This window comes from Scomber japonicus, chromosome 3 (assembly GCF_027409825.1).
Source record: "Scomber japonicus isolate fScoJap1 chromosome 3, fScoJap1.pri, whole genome shotgun sequence".
Classification (NCBI taxonomy): domain Eukaryota; kingdom Metazoa; phylum Chordata; class Actinopteri; order Scombriformes; family Scombridae; genus Scomber; species Scomber japonicus.
Window position 1 is genome coordinate 27848206 of NC_070580.1, and position 21521 is coordinate 27869726.

Here is a 21521-nt window from a genome sequence, read left to right on the forward strand (position 1 = left end):
AGCTGAGACTCAGCATAGTAATCAGTCTGTCTCTCCCACTCCTGACCAGATGTGGGCTGTGATCCACAGTTTTGCTGAATAGGAAAAAAAAGACATTTAGCTTTTTGTGTGGTCTGAATGAAATGAATTAGTTTAGTGTGAATGAAGTATCAGATTCCTCTTATTGCTGTAGAAGGAACAGTAATTTTTATTGTCTCCCAGCATTTAAAAATTAATCTACTCTAGTTTGTACTGCTTTTAAAAAGGATTTAAATCATTGAAACCCTTAAACCTGCTTTAGTTGTTTGTTTTATTTGGCCACTTGGGGGCAGTAGCTCAAGCTGAAAACACAAAACTAACATATTATCACCTTATTTAGTTGTTATGGGTAAGGGTTAGGGTTGGGGTTAGGGTTAGTGTTTCCTTCCATTTGATAAGTGTAAGTCCAATATTTACATTCTGTTTACCTCTTATTTGGTTTCCAAAGAGTCCTGAGAAATATATCCAACTCTTCTGCTGCTAAATTCTCCACCACGTTCTCCATCTAGTCACCAACTTTTTCTGTCTGTTGTTTCAGATTCTGATTCATGTTATTCTTTGTCCCAAAAGGGCATTTAGTTTGCAGCAGGAATACAGAAAACAACAACACAGACCACACAACAGATTAAACACATCAACAAAATTAATTAGTTGCAGTTAAAAACATGAATTTTATAAAAGAAGAACTAATAAATACGTCCAAGCCGGGGACGGGGGGACTGTAGGATGGACAATGACTATCTCCCTCTGTAAAGTGTGTTCAGTGCTTGGATGGAAAGAGGGATAAAGGAATTGTTGTACCGCTGTTGAAAAGCTATGGGACTGCTGAAGCACCTACCAGATGGTAAAAGTGTATACTCTCCATGCAGGTGGCGACTTTTGTCTTGATAAATGTTAATTGCTTTGTTTAACACCTGCTTGTTATAAAATTCTGCAAGACTGCTAAACTCCACTCCCACTATCTTTAACAGTGCATTCTTATCTCTGATGGGGAGATTTCCATACCAGCAAATTACAGAAAATGTCAAAACTGACTCAATAAAAGCTCTATAAAACAAAGTCATAAGTGACCACCTGGAACTTGGCAAGTTTCCTGAGTGCAGAGAGTCTTTGATGTCCTCTCTTGCACACAGAGAAAGTGTTCAAACTGAACTTCAATCCTGAAACAATCCTGTCCCTTAATTACACTACATTGAGGGGCAGGGGGAAGGTGTCTAAAATCTATGGACTTTTGTTTTAGTGATGTTTAGATGTAGAAATGCATCATCACACCAGGACACGAAATCATCCATTACAGGGCCATGATGATTTTCCTGGGAGTTAAGAAGACTGACGATGACAGAGTCATCCGCGAACTTAATAATAATGTATCTATTTTCATAGTGGCTAAGGCAGTCATTGGTGTATACAATGTAGTGGATGATGTAAGGACACTAGACAGCACACTGTTCACCTTAACCCTCTGATACCTCTGTAAAAGAAAATCCAGTATCCATCCCATCCAGTATCCAGTTTGGTGGTATACAGTGAGAGCTTTTACGCTAAAAACATGAATCTAGGTTGATGAGAGCAATGAGATTGATTTAAAGTTAGGAGCCATTAAACCAAATGCGCAGTACAAATGCACAGTACATTGAGCTAATTGGAACCATTCACATCAAGCAGAACATTCTAAATCCTCACATTGTTTCCCTGTACCTGTCTGTTATTCTCTTCATATTCTTCAGACTTCCACCAAAGTCTTTTTCACACACACACACACACACACACACACACACACACACACACACACACACACACACACACACACACACACACACACATAACATCCGCAACACAGTATCTCCAGTGCTGCTCATGAACACCAGCAGCCCTTCATCTCTACCCCCCACCCTCTTTTCTCTCCCTCCTCTCTGTCCCTCTGGCCTGCTGCTCTGTCTGAGCCACTCAAACAAAACACCACAAGGATTATCCCCTCACTCATTGAGAAACACACACACACACACACACATCCACTTTGCACAGCGCACAGAGCTCCGTGCTGGAAGATCTCAGATCACAGATTAGAGTGACCGGCTGCTCTTCCTCTGCTCTGCATGCTGATGCTACGTCGCTCAGTCAAAGATAAAAGGAACGTGAGGGGGAACAGAGGAGGAGAGGAGGAGAGGGGCTGACTGCTGGAGGAGCCCACGTGTCTCTGTTCTCCTAGCTGCAGCCTTAGCCGCTGTTAATGGAGGACTGGGGGTAAGCTTTTGTTGCTGAAGCGGCGGGCTGTGTCTTCCTTCTCTCCGGGCATGTTGGCAGCCTTTGTCTCGGTTCAGCAGAGTGGTTTGACTCTCTCGATTGTGTTGATGCTACTGGCTCTGGTGTTGTGAGTTGTGGTGCTTTTTGGTGCATGTGCACTTGCTTTAGAAGGATGGGGATTCCCGATGCTCTTGCCTGTGTATGTGTGTGTATGTGTGTGTGTGTGTGTCAGGGATTAAATGTTGTAGTGTTCAGACTGCAATGAAGGAGGATCAAGAGTGGAGAATGAATCTCAGTAAATGTGGTGTGACTAAACCTCAGACGGTGCTGCCAATGTTTTGGTTTGTGTGTGTGTGCATGTGTGTGTGTGTGTATATGGGTAGGTATTGGTGTATTGTTCCGTCCATTCACAACCAATAACTCACCATTAAGTGTACTCCAACGAGAAAAAAATGGTCATATCTGTCTTCATTTTATCTCTACTTGTTGACTTTGATAGAAAAGTAGAAGAAGCTAGACTGTGGTTGTTTTCCTTCACAGTGATGTGCCTTTCCGTACAGGGCTTTCCTGAACAAAAGCCTCCTCTCGGCATGTAGCTAATGGATTAACCAAGCATGATGAACACCCACTTCTCTACTCCACGCTGCATCCGACCGAGGCTTTTTTGTTTTGCCTGTTAGGTTTGACCGCTGTGAATAATTCCTCTCAATTATCTGTGTTTTGGATTTTTGGAGTCTCCTCACTTCTCCTCTCCCATTTTCATCTTTCTCCTTCACTGTCAAAAGTCCTACTCCATCCATTGGTCTATGTTTGACCCAAATACCCATGCAGCTTTTCACCCTCCCCCTGACCTTCTAGCAAAACACATCACGCTCCTTCTCTTTTCTATTGTTTCATAGCTTTCTTCTGCATCAAACCCTCAACATCATCAGCAGCAGCAGCAACAGCTTTGGCTTTGTGAGGGTTTTGTTGATAATGGGGATGATGGGGTCTAAAGATCAACTTTGGATCAGCTGGTGGCCTCTGCGAGAGTAGACCATTTAGATATACACAGATATAGATAGATCACATGGATGCTGCTGAACTGGACCAGTCTCGTGATGTTTCTTAAACTTATGTAACAGATGAAATGATGGCATCCATGTTAATTTTGAGCAGAAATCTGAATTTGAATCCAAGTTTGGTTTGTTTTTACTGTTTGAGATACGGGAGCTAAATCTATTTTTTTGGAAATACATGTCTTTGCTTTTTTGCTGAGAGTTTGAGTCCCTTTACTTTATGCAATTTTAGGTGAGAAACTTGGCCGTCAATGTAAAAAAATTGCTCCTAGATCGCGTTATGAGAAATTTAAGACCAGATTCTTACAATGTGACTCCTGCTACAACCTACATCCCAATCAGATTTCGACACAAAATGTACATTTAGTAAATCATCAATGAAATGAAACTAATGAAAAAATACCAACCTTTCATCAGTTGATAAATATACAGCTACAGCTAGCTACCACTTAGCTTAGCTTAGAATAAAGGCTGTAAACAGGGGGAACGGCTAGCCTTGCTCTGTCCAAAATTCATCAACACTTCTTTGTTTAATCCTTGCAAAAATAAAATGTAAAAGTAGAGTGGGTGGTTGAATGCTGGAGTGTTTCTTCTGGAGTGTCATAGTGCACTGTAAAACCATGTACCAATGTGTTACTGTTAATGAATGTGCTTAAGTTGCAGGTAGATATGATTGTTAGCTTTGCACAGAGTTAGCATATCCATTCCCTCTGTTGCCAGTCTTCATGCTTAGCTAAGCTAACTGACTTATATCTTCAGCTTTATGTTGACAGAAGCATGGTATCAATCTGCTCATCTACCTTAGTAAGTTTATCATTCATCAGAGGTAAGATGGCATCTTTTCTCAGCATGCTCTCAGCAAACCAAATCAACACAGCATCACAAGATACATGTTTTACATATTTTGTGTTACATCAGAGGCTCAGTAAAACCTGTCTCCAGCTGCAGATGGCATTTCCCTGGCCTGATAAGAGTGCTGTCAAATACCCACTCTCATTGTTTTGTTGTCAGTTTGTTCTGTGGTTCATTTGCATCTTATCTTTGCATATTGATCTGCATCTCTGTTGTTTTTCACGTGTTCTACTTTTTGTTTGTTACTACTACCTCATCTGCACACATTCATACCTTCCCTCTATTTTTGCATTGCGTCTTTTTATCTCTGTGTTGTATCATGTTGTGATTTATGCTTGCAAATATATAAACAAATGTAAACATAATGTTGGGCTTTTTGTTATGTCATCATGTCCTGGTGAGGTATTGTGTTAGAAAGAGGTACTCTGGTGCATTCAAGTGCAGGTGGGAAGCTCTGACATTCAAGACCTAAAATAAACCATTGATACTCTGGCAGACAAGTGGCCATTATGACCATAAGTGGCAATCATGAGAAGGTAGTGAATGCTTAAAGCATCACAGTAGCACACGTGAAGAAGAGTTGTAAAGTTAGTAAACTGACTCAATAATGTTCCTTTATGGAGTCAAGTCAATTTTATTTATATTGAATAGTTTGATATCTTAAGTCACAAATTTGTCTCTATAGGCGTTACAGCAGCAGAGAGTTTGCTGGCAAACAGCACTGATAAGTTGTTGAGAAGAAGTAAAGCATGCTTCAAGTCTCTTTCAAGTTAATGATAATACATTTAAAACTCAACAGTATATTTTGGAAAGTGGTAATGTGAACAAAATGATCCTTGAAGCCCATTTAAAACAAATGTACCCAACAAATATGCAAGACTTAAATCAACCAATGCAGCTTATAAAATGAAACATATTACTTTATCTGACTTCTAACGACTTACATTTTAGGCATAATGGTGGTTATGAAGCCAGATCACATTATTTGTTCTGAATGTGCTTCACTGTTAACAGAGATTCATCAGTTTCTGTTTCTGAAATGACAAAAGATAGTGTATCATCACAAGAACAAACAGATCCATTGTAATAAGAGTTTATGAAGCTGTAATATTCATGTTATTGGCTGATCTGCTGTCTCCATCATAATCATTAGGCTGCCTGAACGCGTGACACTTTAATAGTGTTGATAATTTTATCAAATTGAAGTGTGGGTCTGTGAACTGAACCTGAACTAGTGGAGATAAGCGTGGCACCGATGAGGCTTCAGTAGCATGGGACTAATGTCAGCATATGCAGTCTGCCTGTGTCTTTTCCCACTTATTATGCTGGAAGTCTGCAGTCAGTTAGATACAGATCACTGCCTTCTTACCCTGAAGATGAGAATATCCTAACCGCTAAGAAACCAATGAAAGTGATACGCTTTCTCAAATTTGCCAGTGCTGGTGTTTTGGCACGTAGCTCCTGGGCTCTAAGATACCTTTGATTTTCCACTATGAACTTTTACTTTGAATGGAAACAGGTGTTTTATTGTAGTAATTGGTCTCTAGAAAGGAAAGAAGATAGCTGGCAGACAGGCAGGCAGATGAATAGTGCAGGATGACAGGATGAGACAACACTGACTGACTAGACATCGGTCTCTTTCTTGTCTCACCTCTAATTTTGTGCCCTCGTTCCAGCACAAGTGTCATCATTAGTAATCATGTCACAGCTATTAATTTCTCTGCAACAGCATGCGAGGCTTTGGGATAATATTAGTGGAGTAGAATGAGGGAAGATTACTCTGCAACTGCGCTCCCATTTTCTGACAGAGGCTGGGCTAGTCGAAAATTAATAGCCAGTCATTACATCTATTGACAAAGTCATCTCAGGGGAGTGTAAAGAGAGGAATAGCCGGAAGCGCTCTGGTTATGAGGGTGACTGTGGTTTTGTGAGTAGCTGCCTATACTAGTGTATAGTGTACATCAGTGTGTGGAATGTGTTGTGTCATGTAAAATGCTCTGATTTGCCCTGATAGCAATTATTGACTTACCTTTGGTTTTAAACTTTGTACTAACATATATAAGGTCATTCAGTGTGGTTACCGCATATAGTACCTGTTTGCAGATAGTGCATGCTGGTAAAGCTGTCAGGATTGATTGATTGATTGACAGAAAAGGCAAAACTGACTTCTTTGTTTCTAGCTTTTCAAATGTGAGGATTTGCTGCTCTTCTGGTATTTAAATGACTGTAAATTAAATATATTTGGACTTCTGCCATTTGAGGACCTCAAATTGAACTCTGGGATATTGATGAGAGGCTGTATTCTCCAGAACAAAGTCAGAAAAAGGGGCAGCACTCTGTAATTAAACATCAGCAGAAAGAATCACCCCATGTATTGGTCTTTGTATAGATTGGTAAAAATGAATTTATGTACAGTTTATAGGCTGAGAGGTTTATCATGAGAGGCAATATTTCACTGTGTTCTGACAGCATATAGATTAACTGACAGACTGAAATATAATCATGAGGCTTATCATTCATAAAGTATAATTGGGAAGTTACAGCTGGAGCTGAAACAGTTTATCAATTATTCAATCAACAGAAAATGAAGTGCCAACTAATTTAATAATTAATTGATTGAGTAACTTTTTTGTCTTGCAAAGAAATCGTTCATTGGTTTCACTGTCTGGATTATGACGATTTACTGCTTTCCTGCTTTTTATGTCTTTGTAAACTAAACATTTTTGTCTGTTGGACGAACAAAACGAGGATTGTGAAGACGTCATCTTGGACATTAGGAAATATTACACTAATTACAGAAATATACATTAGTTGCAGCCCTAGATTACATGTCATGAATGTGTTGTGCAATTCGGGCTGTGAATATGTAATTTATTTGTCAGCTACAGTATGTGGTCATGCTTTCTACTGCTCTCTAAAAAGCAGCTTTACTTGTGTTAAATCAGTGTGGTTAATTGTTTCTAAGCATCTTGCATAAATTTGTGTTGCCATTTTATGCTTACATAAGCATTTTGTATCCACTTTGAAATCTATGACACAATACTTGTGGGTTTTATTACATAAACAAAGTATCTATGTTGAGATCACATGAGCTGCGGGAGTTAACTTTTTTTTTACATTATAACTGCATGTTTAATGTAATGAGAGTATACGCTGAGGCTCTGTTTACATAACAGCATTATTAACTGCCTATAACCATATTTTAGTGTTTAACTTAACCGTATCTATGTATTTCTTGTATAGCTGTCTATCTATGTCTCTGTGTTCACACTCCTCTGTCCTCATCTTCCCTCACAGTGCATGAGGAGCGTCACTCTGCAGACCATCACAGCCTGAACCCATACTGCCAAATCTGGGACCATGTCTGGAGCCTACGACGAGTCCGCCAGCCAGGAGGACACCACAGACAGTTTCTGGGAGGTGAGACAGCAGGGAGCGTTCTTCACAGATCAAACCGTACTGGGGAAGTGACACAAGTAGCATAGTGATGAACTCTGACTGAACCTGCTTTATCTGGGAGCTGAAAAGAAAGATCTGGCACATAGTGTAGACACAGATTTATATGTAAACCACACATGTGCCTGTTTGTATGCTGAGAATTGGATTTATCAGTGGTGTTCAATCACTGAGCATCTGCTGCTCCGTATGCAGATCTCTTCGACTGCACTGATCTGTTAATGGCGTTCACTTTTAATCACTCAGCATAATGACATACTGGTTATGTTTCCGTTTCGGTGCCATTACGTCTAATTGAGTTGACTAAGCCAGCTACATTTTCTGCTGTGCAACCAACTGTTAAAAAAAGTGCAACAAGTTGTGCATTGCTTTGGTCCAGCCTGTACTATGGCTGACAGAGTCACTCTCAGAAATAACTGGCACTATTTTCACAGCTATGGATGACACCGCAGTGGTACTCTGCCCCCTCCTGTGGCACTGATGTGTCGTTTGTGGGCTGTGATTCTTCTTTTTTGTCACTTTTTCCTCAACTGTACTACAAACTAGACTTCTTATAGCTTTTAGCACCTGCCTTCGTGGTGTCTCCTTATATTTTCTAGGAAAAACCACCCTTGAAATGACCAAATTATATGTAGTTGTTCGTCTGAAACTCATTTACTGTAACTCAAGCTCAATTGTTCTGGGGTGGCTGTGGCTGAGGAGGTAGATCGGTCGTCCTCCAATTGGAAGATTGGCGGTTCGATTCCCGGCTCCTACTGTCCACATGTCGATGTGTCCTTGGACAAGACACTTAACCCCAAATTGCTCCTGTTGCTGCGCCAATGGTGTATGAAGGTGAATGACTGGTTAAATGAAACCCCTGATGAGCAGGTTGGCACCCTGCTTGGTAGCTCCTGCCGTCAGTGTATGAATGTGTGTGAATGGGTGAATGACATGTAATATAAAGCGTTTTGAGTGGTCGCAAAGACTAGAAAGGCGCTATATAAAATGCGATTTAAAAAAATTAACGCGTTATGGATTGCATTAATCTAATTAACGCGTTAACGCTGACAGCCCTAATGATTATACAAGTGTAGATTTACATACAAGCTTTTATAAAATGAGACCTTAGCCTTTGAGGTTGAACTTGTTTTACTGGCTTCTTTCACATAATTAGGGTTTCAGGCTGGTTCACCATCTGTCTCCAGTCACTGCAATGACAGCTTCAACATGCAAATGACCCTTATATTTAATACTGATTTTTACACAGGTTTTTTTCAAAGTTATAAAGATAGGAATGACAGACAGGCCTGAGCATGCACAATGCAAATTGGACCAGTTTGACATCTGCTTATGTGTCAAACTGTGTCGCAGTTTGGAGTAAGAGATAGTTTGCATCACCCACATCACATACATACAGATCATTCAGTGCTCAAATTATTTTTCATATTAACACAGCATGAACGCAAACACACACGCACACACACACCTTTTTTATTCTGTCCAATGGCAAAAACAAATTTCTGACACATGAATATTTCTATACAATATGCAAAAAATAAACCAAATTTGTTCTGACGACGGTTATTAAGAATGAAGGTATGTTGTATTGGGTTTTTCCAACATGATTACATCACCAACAGTCTGTCCTAAACACAAAGAGCCCCATGTAACTTGAGTTCTTCAAGGTTCATTCATTATATATAAGAGCAGATGAGGCTACAGATAATATTGACCTTCATGTCGCTGTACATTTGGATCTGTATGATGGATAGACTTTGGTATTTTAGGCAGAAGTATTTTCACCTCTTTTCCTCTCAGACTCGGCTGTATTTTATCTTCATCACGTCTCTTTAGCCATGAAGGTACCGCGTTCAGGAATCAGCTGGAGCAGCAATAGTGCCTGTTTCCAGCACACAGCCACTACATCACGGTGGCTCACTGCATTACAGTAGTGCCTGCTGCAGTGCTGCCTGCTGATCGCTGACTCAGCTGGCTGCTGCTGAAGCAGAGGGTTGGTGTTGAATACCATCATTTATCCCCGACTGCTTTCATTTCGTCGACATTTGAGATTTGTTGAGTGTCTTTTTTAGAGTGAGGTAGAGGTAAACACCTATAACACTATGAGCAAAGGCCTTGAGATACAAATATGCAGTCTATTTTTTCTCAGTACAAAGGTGTGAAATGATGCAATCAGCCTCTCTTTCTCTCTCTGGGCAAAGCTATCAGCTCTTTGGGAGGTTGCTGCTCCTGCTCCTGCGTAAGTTGTAAATTATATGACCTAAGCCCATCCCCTGCCTTCATTGCATAACTCCACACGCAGCAGCAGCCTCCTCCCTGCTGTTGCCTCCTGCCTGTTCGATGCACCACCTGTAGACTGAACATAGAGTTCCTTTGTAAGGGTCTTAAAACAGCAATACATTATACAGTACTGCAGTTTTCTCAATATTATGATATAAAATTCCCAAAAAATCCCCATTAACAAATAATTTGAGTCATTTTTAAATATAGCACTGGATGTAAATATTTTCAGAAAGCTCAAATGAAATTATTTTTGAAAAAACTAGATGGAAATGAGTGAACCAGAACGTCCCTATTTCACTTCTTAATTTCACTAAAGCAGCAGAGGGATTAAAAGATATAATATGCATGGAAAAGTAGGGCTTGAAATAGCAACACCTCACAGATTTTCTCTTCTTGCCAAAATTCTGCATAGCAGCGCCTCTAAAGCTCACTGATCAACACGCTATGTCTCCTTTATTTCACCTGTTCACAATTAAGTGAAATTTAAAAATGACATGTCAGGGTTTTACAGGGAGTTTTGTACTGTAACTTGTTCTTGTTTCCAGTCTTTGTGCTAAACTAAGCTAACCAGCCACAGCTTCATATTTAACACACAGATATGAGTAGTATCAATCTTTTCGTCCAATGCTCGGTACAAAAAATGATTCCTTGAGTGGGCGTGAGAAAGGATCTACAGTAAATGAGTTATTCAAGATCAACATGTCAAGCCTACCTGACCTTTGACTAATTATGAGAGAAAAAGCAATCCAGCGTATTCCAATAAAGCCCCCCAGAAGAATTTCTTTGTCATTCAAATGTACTCGAAGTAACTTGAGACATTTTTTTTATGAAAGGTCGGGAACTACAAACGTACAGTGAAGCGGATTGATGATGGTCACAGGCTCTGTAGTGACCTGATGAACTGCATCCAGGAGCGTGCCAAAATCGAGAAAGCCTACTCACAGCAACTGACCGAATGGTCCAAGAGATGGAGACAGCTGGTAGACAAAGGTAAGAGTTGTTTCACACTCATATTCAGCAGCATATTTCTGTTGTTGTTCTTTTGATACAGTGTCTTACTCTCGGTCCGTGCCTTCATTAGGTCCTCAGTACGGCACAGTAGAGCGAGCTTGGTTTGGTGTGATGACGGAGGCGGAGAAGGTGAGCGAGCTTCACCAAGATGTTAAAAACAGCCTGATGAACGTCGACTTTGAGAAGGTAAAGAACTGGCAGAAAGACTCGTACCACAAACAGATGATGGGAGGATTCAAGGAAACCAAAGAGGCGGAGGAGGGCTTCAAGAAGGCCCAGAAACCATGGGCTAAAAAATTAAAAGAGGTAACAGAGTGTGTTTCTTTACTCATTCATCCATGTGCAACAGAGTGGACGCATTTGATAGACTGTTCAAAGACACTGAACTCAATTTAAACTACATTGCAAACATTAGATTAGCTTATTATGCTGAATGGGATTCATTAGTTGTTGACAGTTTTGAAATTAATAATAAACAATAACCAGGACGTTTCTGAAAAATCGTCTTTCTGTTGAAGTGTTCAAATTTCTGTGAGATTCTTTTCACCTCAATTTTAACTGAGATGGCAGCGGATATTTCAAAACAAATAAAACCAAACTTCTCTGCATATATAGGTAACTAGGGGAAACATTTTACTACAATTAACACAAAGTGTACAACTAGAAACTGGTAATAAGGGTACCCTCTGTTACAGTCACTTATTATGTAAGTGTGTATTTTAGTAATCATTTATAATTGAACTGTTATTAGAGATTAATAAGTGATTACATGCTTATGTGCTTTTCATATGTGCTGATTCACTCTGCAAACATTACAGTACCAGGGTAAGAAGCGTGACACTCTTTATGTCATCTTTTCCCTTCAGCTCGAGGTTGCCAAGAAGTCCTACCACATGGCCTGCAAAGAGGAGATGCTGGCATCCAACAGAGAGGCAAACAGCAGGGTAGAAACCTCTATGACAGCTGACCAGCAGAAGAAACTCCATGAGAAACTGGACAAGTGCAAACAGGACTCACAGAAGGTGAGAACATCAGGTGCTACAGCATTAAAAAGTCTTTGTGGGATCATCAGTATGCAAAAAGTTATTTTGCAAATCCTCACTGGTTTTAGGATGTGGACTGTAAAGCTAGATCATGTTATTAAGGCTGCCTAGCTGTAATACGTGTAGCACTGTTAATGTGTGACTGAATACAACACCTCCCCCTCTATGTCTCTCTCTCACTACTCCAGCATTAGCTGTTCTCTGCTAAAGTGGACTCTGGTCTCCTTTGACTGGCTCGACCTTCACACTCTTGATAAATATTTCTTTCTTGTGCTTGAAAACACATTTACTGTTCTCTCAAGGTTAATAGGATTCACATTTGAACCGAAAAATGAAAAACAGGCACATGTGGACTAGAAATGTGTCATTATAACATTGATTATCTCTGTCTTCAGGCTGTTCAGAGTTTGTTTCTTGTGTCTGTGTTATAACCTAGGCTAAGGAGAAGTATGAGAAGGCTGTGGAAGAGCTGAGTAAGTGCACCCCACAGTACATGGAAAACATGGAGCTGGTGTTTGACCAGTGCCAGCAGTTTGAAGAGAAGAGGCTGAGCTTCCTCAGGGAGGTGCTGTTAGATGTCAAACGCCACATCAACCTCACAGAGAACCAAAGGTCTGGGGCGTTTATAAAATGTTTATTTGATGAGACACCAATATCAGCTAATTATCACCCTCACTCTAAACCCTTGCTGTATTTTCACAGTTATGCTACAGTATACAGAGATCTTGAACACACCATCACGACAGCCAGCCCGGATGAAGATCTGAAGTTGTTCAGCAACATTCACGGCCCCGGCATGCACATGAACTGGCCACAGTTTGAGGTATAAACATACCATAACTTGCTGCAATAACATTTATACAGTTTGACAGAAGACAAAGATGATGAGGAATATAATTCATTTTACTTAATTTAACAGAAGTTACTGTACTGTTCAAAAGATGAAAATGTAAACACATTTTGTGTGCAGGAATACAACCCAGACCTTACCCATAGCATCTCTAAGAAAGAAAAGTCAAAGAAAAGCAGTGATGGAGTCATGCTGACTCACGTCACGACAGCAGTGGAGCACGCTCAATCTGGAGACCGGGGAAGGTAAGAATGAACCCTAATACATTTATTTGTTTCATTTAGCAGATGCTTTTATGCAGATCACCTTCTAAATGTCTGTTGTAATTCCCTAAACATAAATAATGTAAACTATTTAAATTCATATGTGTGTTTTAATCAATATCTTCCTACGCTGAGTGGGATCAAATCATTGTTTAATATTTGTATGTTGAATAATTAATTTATTTTAACATAAGATATTGTTAAAACTAGTAGTAGTTAGAGATAGAAGTACAAGCAATGTGGTGGTACTGATAGTAATAGTTATAATAGTAGAAGTAGTAGTAATAGTAGTTGAAGTTAAAAAATACAACAGACTCATACACTGGCAGTAAAAGTCGTAGCAGATGTAACATCAGTACATTTGTGACATTTTTGCTACAATGATGGATAATTAATGTGCTTCTGGAATGTGTTGCGTTCAGCGTAAGCAGCTATGAGAAGAACCAGGCGTACACGGCCTCCACAGAGTGGTCGGACGAGGACCAGACGGCCCCGAACTCAGGCAACGACACCAACGGAGGGGTGAACCCCTTTGATGAAGAGGCGGGCACAGGTGTGAGAGTGAGAGCACTGTATGACTACGATGGCCAGGAACAGGACGAGCTCACCTTCAGAGCAGGTGAGCATCAAACCCAGTGACATCTCGGTTACACAATATTGATTATGTTACCAGTTAGCATGCACACTGTGTTGTATGTGAAAGAACTCTGTGTTGTTTCTCACCCTTTTGTACATTTCTGTCTCTTTTTCCTAATAAAGGTGATGAGCTGACGAAGCTGGAAGACGAGGATGAACAGGGCTGGTGTAAAGGTCGCCTAGACAACGGCCAGCTGGGTCTTTACCCAGCCAATTACGTGGAGCCGGTCTAATTATTCAAGCTGAGGACGCTCGTCTCGTCATAGGGCAAACCCAGACTGAACCGTCCCATAATCATAACTGCACATTGCCAGAGACTTCAAAGCAAAGCTTCCTCTTCCTGTCAGGCACAGCGAACTGTCTTCATCACAGCACTTCATCACCTTGAAGAACTCTCTGGAACAACACCCGTCCATATTTTGGATTCAGGATCACATCATCTTCAAATAACTGCAACTGAAGCAAACTATTTAGTATATTTTGTGTGTAGCTGTGTTTGATTTCAGTTGTGAAGCTTATATGCCATTCAGTATGTTCTCTCATCATAATATTGATATGGTATTGTATGTTGTGCCTGGATAGCAAGAATGAGCTATGCATTGTGCATTCCATGTATATATTTTAATCTATTTTTCTTTTCTTTCTTTTTTTACAGTCTGGGTGCTTGTACAGTGTTTTTTCTCATTGAATTCTTTGTTAAATATTTACATGTTTAGCGTTAAAGGAATAGTTTGACATTTTGGTCAATTTTGGTGCTTCCCTGCTGAGTGTGAGATGAGAGGATTGATACCACTCTCGTCTGTGTGGTAAATATAAAGCTGCAGTCAGGATACGATTAGCTTAGCTTAGCTTAGCTTAGCATGAAGACTGGAAACGGGGGGAAATTTGCTGGCATTGCACTGTCCAAAAGTAACAAAACAAAACACACCTACCAGTACCTCTAAAGCTCAATAATTAACATGTTATATCTAGTCTAAAAATGACATCATGCTTTGAAAGTCACTGCACCCGGCCAAGAGCACAAAAGAAAGCAAGATGTTAGTGGCTGCTAGCTGTTGCTCCACATTTAACAGACTAATGTGAGAGTGGTATTACTCCTCTCTTCTCACTCATGGCAAGAAGAGAAAAAAAGGATATTTCCCGAAATGTCAAACTATTCCTTTAATGCATTTAGTTGTTTTTTCTGATCCACCCCACAGCATGACACTGAATTAGCATTTTGAAACGAGATAAAAGGCAACTCACCATCAGTAAAAAGAAAAAAAACCCACACACACACACACACACACACACACACAGTCTTTCAGCAGCGCTTCTCTTTGAAATGGATATATGTACTCTACCAAACATCACAAGGATTGTTTACATTAACCTCCACCCGTCCCACCCATCCACAACAACGTGCCTGCCATCGCTATTACCTTTCATTTCATTACTCCCTCTGTTGTGTCTCGACGTGTGATGACAATTCAGACGCCATAAACGAAACCTGCCCTATAAATATAAACTCGCAGCTGTTCTGTAGCTTCATTTCACAACCAAGGTTTTCAGTTTTTGGACAATTTCTGCAATTAATGAGACTTGTTTACTCTGAGTGAATGTCATTGACTCTGCATTATCAGCTTTCAGCGCTTATCTCTGTGATTATGTGCATGCATATGTTCCCACACACTGTTTCTGATCCGCCTCTCTGATCTGAACTGGTCCAGTGCATGACCTCAATTTGTTTCCACCAAATTATTGTCAGATTGTTGATTGAACTCCTATGAGGATGATGATGATGATGATGATGATAAAGCTGTTGATTTGACTTGTATAAGATAGTCAGCCCTAATTCAGCTATTCACTGTGCAAAATGCGGGCTGTATTAAATATAGGCTCTTTATCCTGTCTTTATATTTAAATATTTTTGTTTTAATCAGAAAGAAAGAAATCAGACTCTATTAAAACAAGGATTAGGAGTGCATGTGGCAGTACAGTACATGTTATATGAGATTGGTTTGTTACTCCTGGTGAATACTACACCCTTGGTGGGTGTTCTCTTACTGTCGCAGGCAGAGAAAGCTGCCGCAAGGGCTTCGCAGAATAGCAGAAAGAGGATCTGTCTTTGAAATATTGATGAGACAACTGCCTTTCTGCTGCAAGACAGAAGTTCATTTTGAGAGGATCCAGTAGGGACATGTGTCTTGTAATGGCGTATATGCCTCTGTTATGCTTTTTAAAAGTGTTACTCTTGTAAGCATTGGACTCAGAGGGGTGAAATAAATATTGCCTTATAAAAATCTACCACCCTGCCACTCCAAAGACTCTCAACAACCACCACATTTAAAGAGGTGAAACAGAGCTCGCTTCCACAGAATCTGACTCCGGTTTGTCCAGCTCAGTTTACACCATCATGTCAGACTGAGACTTAAACTTTCTTAATGTATCTTTAACTGTATTTGAAACAAATACACAACTGTACTGTAAAAGTGTATAAAAGCAGACACGTAAAGCTACAGTTATATGGCACCCACTGTGAAACTCCTGTAATACACCGAAGGACGGTAAATCATATTTAAAAATGCTGAAATGCTCCTTTCTTTTCTGTCTGTTGCTCATGCTGGAGACATTGGTCTGCTATGTTGAGGACAACATTTCAGAGGACCAGAGGTCTTTCTCTTTGTTTTAGCATAGTGCTGTAATTTCCAAACTGTAGTGCCTGTTCATCTGCATAAGCAAAAATAAAAGATGTCATCAGAAAAAAAACTCTGAGGCACATGTGAGAGTCTGTGAGCCCGATGAGATTAACTGACAAAGATGTTCATGTCATCGTGCAACACACACATTTCAAACTGCTGCACATAATAATAATAATGATAGTTTATTCATTTATGATTAAAATCAGCGTTTACTATGTGCTTTGCACAGGTCAGGCATAAAAAAAACTTTCAAAATAAAATACCAAATACATATTTTTGTACACAGATATTCCCCCATATATATATATATACATACACAAAAACATACAGGCACACAACCTGATGCAAATGAATGCCTTATGATGAAAGTGTGTATTCAAAAGCAAGTCACATCTTTAAATAGAAATAGTCATAACACATTGTTAAAAAAATGATGGATAGAAATGACTAGTCACCCATTATTAAATGTTATAATATTAGACTATTATGAAGATGCATTTATGTGTAAGTAGCATTTTACCCTTTAGCTAATGTTAACTATGTTATAGATATGTTTATGTTTCTATTTGAATGTATAATAATGCATTATATTCCAGAAAATATTCAGCTTGGAATATAAAATCTTAAGGAACTAAAATTAAAAGTAGAACTTAGTGGAGTAGAAATGTAAAGTAGGATGAAATTGAGATACTCAGTTAAATACAAACACCTTAAAGTTACCCTTAAATGCTACAATTTAGTCAATTTACTGAGTTACATTCAAGCACTATGTTGGCTGTACTCATGCTGATCTGTAAATAAAGACAAACTACAATTAAAAGAAACTATGACAATGATATGATGTTTGATTATGAGACGATTTCAGTGGAGATAATGAATAGTTAACTTTTTTGTAGTTTTTATTGGTACTATTCATCATAAGAAACACAAAGCATTCATAAGCACCATAACATGATGGTAAGTCTTGTCACTGGCCCAGTGATTACTATGAGTCACTATGAACTTGAAATTAATTGAAATCCTTAATCTGAACTGCTTGGGGGGGGGTTACAGAATATTACAGAATATAAATAAATGACATTCATGAAGCAGCTCCAGCTTTCTAACTTGATTGATTTTCTTAGTTTGGGCACTTGAGTTGTTCATATTGTCTAGAGTCGATCAGTTTATTCATACAGCAGGGATCTTAATAACATGTCTAAATATCTAAAGTGAGAAATGCTCTGTATTAAATGAATTTGACTGAAGTATTTAAGGATGACAGTCTGAGCTTCTTCACCTTTAATCAAATTTGAGAGAGATTAAAATGAAGGTTGAAGTGGCTCCCATCTGCTGTGGCCTCCTGGGTTTCACTTTAAAATGATTCTGCCACCAGAGGTCAGTAGTTACTGCACTCAGTTTTTTGTCAGGGTGCTGTGATGATTTATTTCACATTAATCATCATTATCGTGAGTCTGATTCCCACAAACAATAACCACAATATCACAAATGTCTTCCTGTTCACACCTGCTGCTAATTAATCTACAAAATTCCACAGGACTTCACAATAACTCATTAGAATTGTTGGTTTATAAAATCATATTTTAGAGTGATGTGGTTGTTTGTAGTGCGGCCACTGAATTTGCATTTGTCCCTTTATGTGTGTTACTTGCTTTTTGTTTCTGGTACAGATCTGCTTGAAGCCTGACTTAAAGGAAAAGTTGACTCAGAAAAGAAAATATTTCAACCGTTACAAAACAGCTACATGCCTTAGTAAGCACATCTTGTGGTTGTGGTGTGGGTGGGTGGTGTTTATTTGTTCCATTGACATGCATGGACAACTTGCCAACACAGACATTGTTACATCACGCCCATATACAGTCGGTTTATCTCACATGCAGTAGATTTTACAACAGAAACTGAAGAATTAAGTGTAAGTCGCTCAGAGTCAAAGGTCGAAGGCTCCTATCTGTAGATTCATCATTCTGGGACAAATCACCCTACATAATAGGCTTATACACTGTAACTAATGGTTTTATTGGTGGTTAATGATTCATATACTAATGCTTAATAGATTACTATATACATACATACATAGCAATCAATAACTTTTGAAAAATCATTCTGGCCGTTCAGTCATTAATAAACTCATAAAGGTATCTTAAATGCTCATAAAACATTAACAAACCAGTTGTTAGTTAATATGTTTACACTTTACACTTTAACTTTTTCCTTTACTGGTAATTGTGCAAAACTTTGCTTAGTAAATTTTTTTTAAAAGAGATACTGACTTTGTGATATAGATAATGCACCAAGACTTGACTGTGAAACATAAAACATAAATTAGCAAGTCATGTAAAGCAGAGAAAAAAGGCTCTTTATCAGGATAAGCTGCGGATAAGCTGCAGATATCTAACACTTCGGTTTGTTTTCTTTTGCACATGTTTTTGTATTTCTGAAAGATTATGTTTTGTAAAATAAGATGTGGATTAAATCCCTTGTGGGATCAGACAGACATAACACAGAAATAAAATTCAACTAAACTGTAAATGTTGATAAATCAGTAAATTAATTGTTAGTCTAAATGTCCTCATGCTGCTCCTTTCCACAAAGTCAGAGCTCAAGTAATTCATTGGAGGATGTTCATGATGAATTAAAGGGCTAAAACAGACAACGCAAGTGTTGGTTAATAAATCAGTTATGATTTATTAACCAGTAATAAATTGGCCCTTCATAATGAGTGTCTTATAGAAAGTGGAAATGGATACATAGTCCTGGCACACAATTCAATTATTGAGGCTACAAATTGAAAAAGTTCAGTGACTTTGGAACCACTTCAAAAGGAACTTTCTGGGAAAATACTGAATTATGGAAACCATCCAACACACTTAAACTTTTTTTAAATGATTTTTGGGTTGATTATTTGTCTTTAAACAGTACTTGTAGCTGTCACTCCCCATACAGAGCGTCTTTAAGGATGTGTGCTGGTTTGAACTCATCTTTGCAGGGTGGATGTTGAATTGAAACAGTTGCTGAGTGGTGATTACATATCTGTCACTTTACCACTACATCACCATGGTGCTGATCATTAAAAGTGCAGCTCTTTTTACCTGCTAGATTAAACCACACTTTATTTCTCAATGTTGCCTTTTTTGGCAGATTCACCCTGAGGCTCACTTTACACCACTAAACAGCAATTAACACACATTTTTTAAACCGGTTGGATTTCAAAGAAAAGACAGTTAGTGATGAGGAAAGATAACATTTCAACAGTTATCTAAATCAGAAAGGAAACACATTAAAATGTAATTAGTTTAAAGTTATAAAGCTTTCCAGTTACTGGGGGTCACACAGATGTTATACAGTCCCTTTATACATCTCACCACACAGAGGCATACAGAGTTAGAAATAAAGTTTATTGAGCCTTGTTGGGAGCTCAGGCAGACATTAATGCAAACTACAGATTAACAGTTCAAGTAAGAAAAAGAAAATGTGTAAAATATGGAGATTCATATAAGACATGAAATAAATACTTACAGTATAACTAATAAATTCAGACAAAATATACAACTATGAAATAATCCAGTATCTCATGATTATTAAATGTGGCTTCATTTTTGATTCCAGCAGTTTAGTGTCAAACTTTTCTTTCCAAAGTCTGTTTTCATTTCACAACTGCATTGTTTTCCCTAACAAGCTTTTTAAAAAATCATTATTATTATTATTATTATCATTAAATAACATCACTTTCCTTTACAACATCTTTGTCAATTATCACAAGCAGGGCAGAGCTGCTTATGCAAACACAAATGCTTATACACACTTGGAAAAAAAAGATGTTATTGATTAAAAACTGACACTGAAAAAGAAACATTTTGAGTTCAAAATTGCTGGAATAACATAGAAATATAATTAGATAAACTCATTAGGGTGAAATATTGTAATAATTTGAAACACAGAACCATGTTAACAAGCAATGCTACAATGCTGATATTAAAGGGACAGTTCACCCCATAATCAAATATCTGTATCAGCTGTAGAGATCTGCCTTTTGTCAAATAAGATGGAACTGGACGGCACTCAGCTTGTGATGCTCAAAGCGTTAAAAAAAAAACACACACACACACACAACGGCAATGTCACTTTCCAGAAATCATGAGAATCACCTATTATCTCACGATCCTGCACAGACTATGTCGTGAGTTGTTTCAAGTAGCTATTTTCTTTGAACTACACACTGCACCCTTTAATAAAAGTGCCCTGGCGTGTGGTTGATGAGTTATATGAGCTGTCTGACTGTTGAGTGTTTGTATAGCTAATAGGACCAAACCCAAAAAACAAGCAAACAGAAATATACTGCTGGACAGTTGTTGTGACATGTTGTAAAAATGTTCATAATTACCGGATGATATATCTTAACGACTTTGAGGATCTTCTGATTTTTTTTTGGTTTGCTTTTTTGGTGAAATGTCTGAACAGGTGTTGGACAGAATGCTGTGATATTGATTCACAGCAGCGTTTGAGGATCTTCCGCCTCTGCACCTTTGAGATGTGATTCAAAAACAAAAAAAAAGCGCCCAGTCCTGTGGTTGATGGGTTACAGAAGCTGACTGAGTGTTTGTATAACAGTCAGGACCAAACCCAAAAAAGAAGTATAACAATCCTAACCACATTGTACACTGTGGCAGGGAATCTAGCTCTAATTCAAACAGAAACAGTGGTCAAGAGGAGCAAAACAAAAAGACAAAGCAAATGTAGACGTGCCGTAGCTGGGCGTTTTCCTGGAGCTGGTACGTAAGAGCAATCAGTTAAGTGTTTACTGTAATGATGAAATGAAGGATACTTGAGATTCACATTGTGGAGAAATAAACAGGCAGATCATGCAAATGGCAGTTCATTTATTAATTTTCACTTTTTTTATAATCTCTGTTTGATTCTGCAGCAGAACTAAGCTTCGGGGGCCACATTGTTTTGTCTTATTATTTTGTGTCTCCCTTACATGTTTCATGCAGCAGCTGCCAGCTGTTACTTCAGTGTTGGCACTGCAAGTGTGTGCCGTTGGGGTTTGTCAGTGCACATGTTCCAAGTCACCTTTTTCATGTGGTTCAGGTGTTCAAGTGCATGGTGAGATACTGTGTCACTTTTAG

The 21521-nt window shown here is 38.8% G+C and overlaps 2 protein-coding genes across 3 annotated transcripts in view; one reads left to right on the forward strand and one right to left on the reverse strand.

The window, feature by feature from the left end:
* ilrun (inflammation and lipid regulator with UBA-like and NBR1-like domains) overlaps window positions 1-21521 on the reverse strand; it is a 217843-nt gene that overhangs the window by 167039 nt on the left and 29283 nt on the right. The window lies entirely within an intron of this gene.
* Window positions 7533-14063, forward strand: pacsin1b (protein kinase C and casein kinase substrate in neurons 1b). Of its 2 annotated transcripts, none has more exons than XM_053316755.1 (9): window positions 7533-7592; window positions 10745-10901; window positions 10993-11228; window positions 11789-11944; window positions 12402-12577; window positions 12668-12788; window positions 12936-13063; window positions 13537-13697; window positions 13838-14063. In XM_053316755.1, the coding sequence occupies exons 1-9, from the start codon at window positions 7533-7535 to the stop codon at window positions 13945-13947; spliced, it is 1305 nt and encodes a 434-aa protein (XP_053172730.1). In that variant the 3' UTR covers window positions 13948-14063. The 2 variants fall into 2 exon arrangements, with proteins under 2 accessions (XP_053172730.1, XP_053172729.1); XM_053316754.1 differs by having other exon boundaries at window positions 12936-13060; window positions 13501-13697.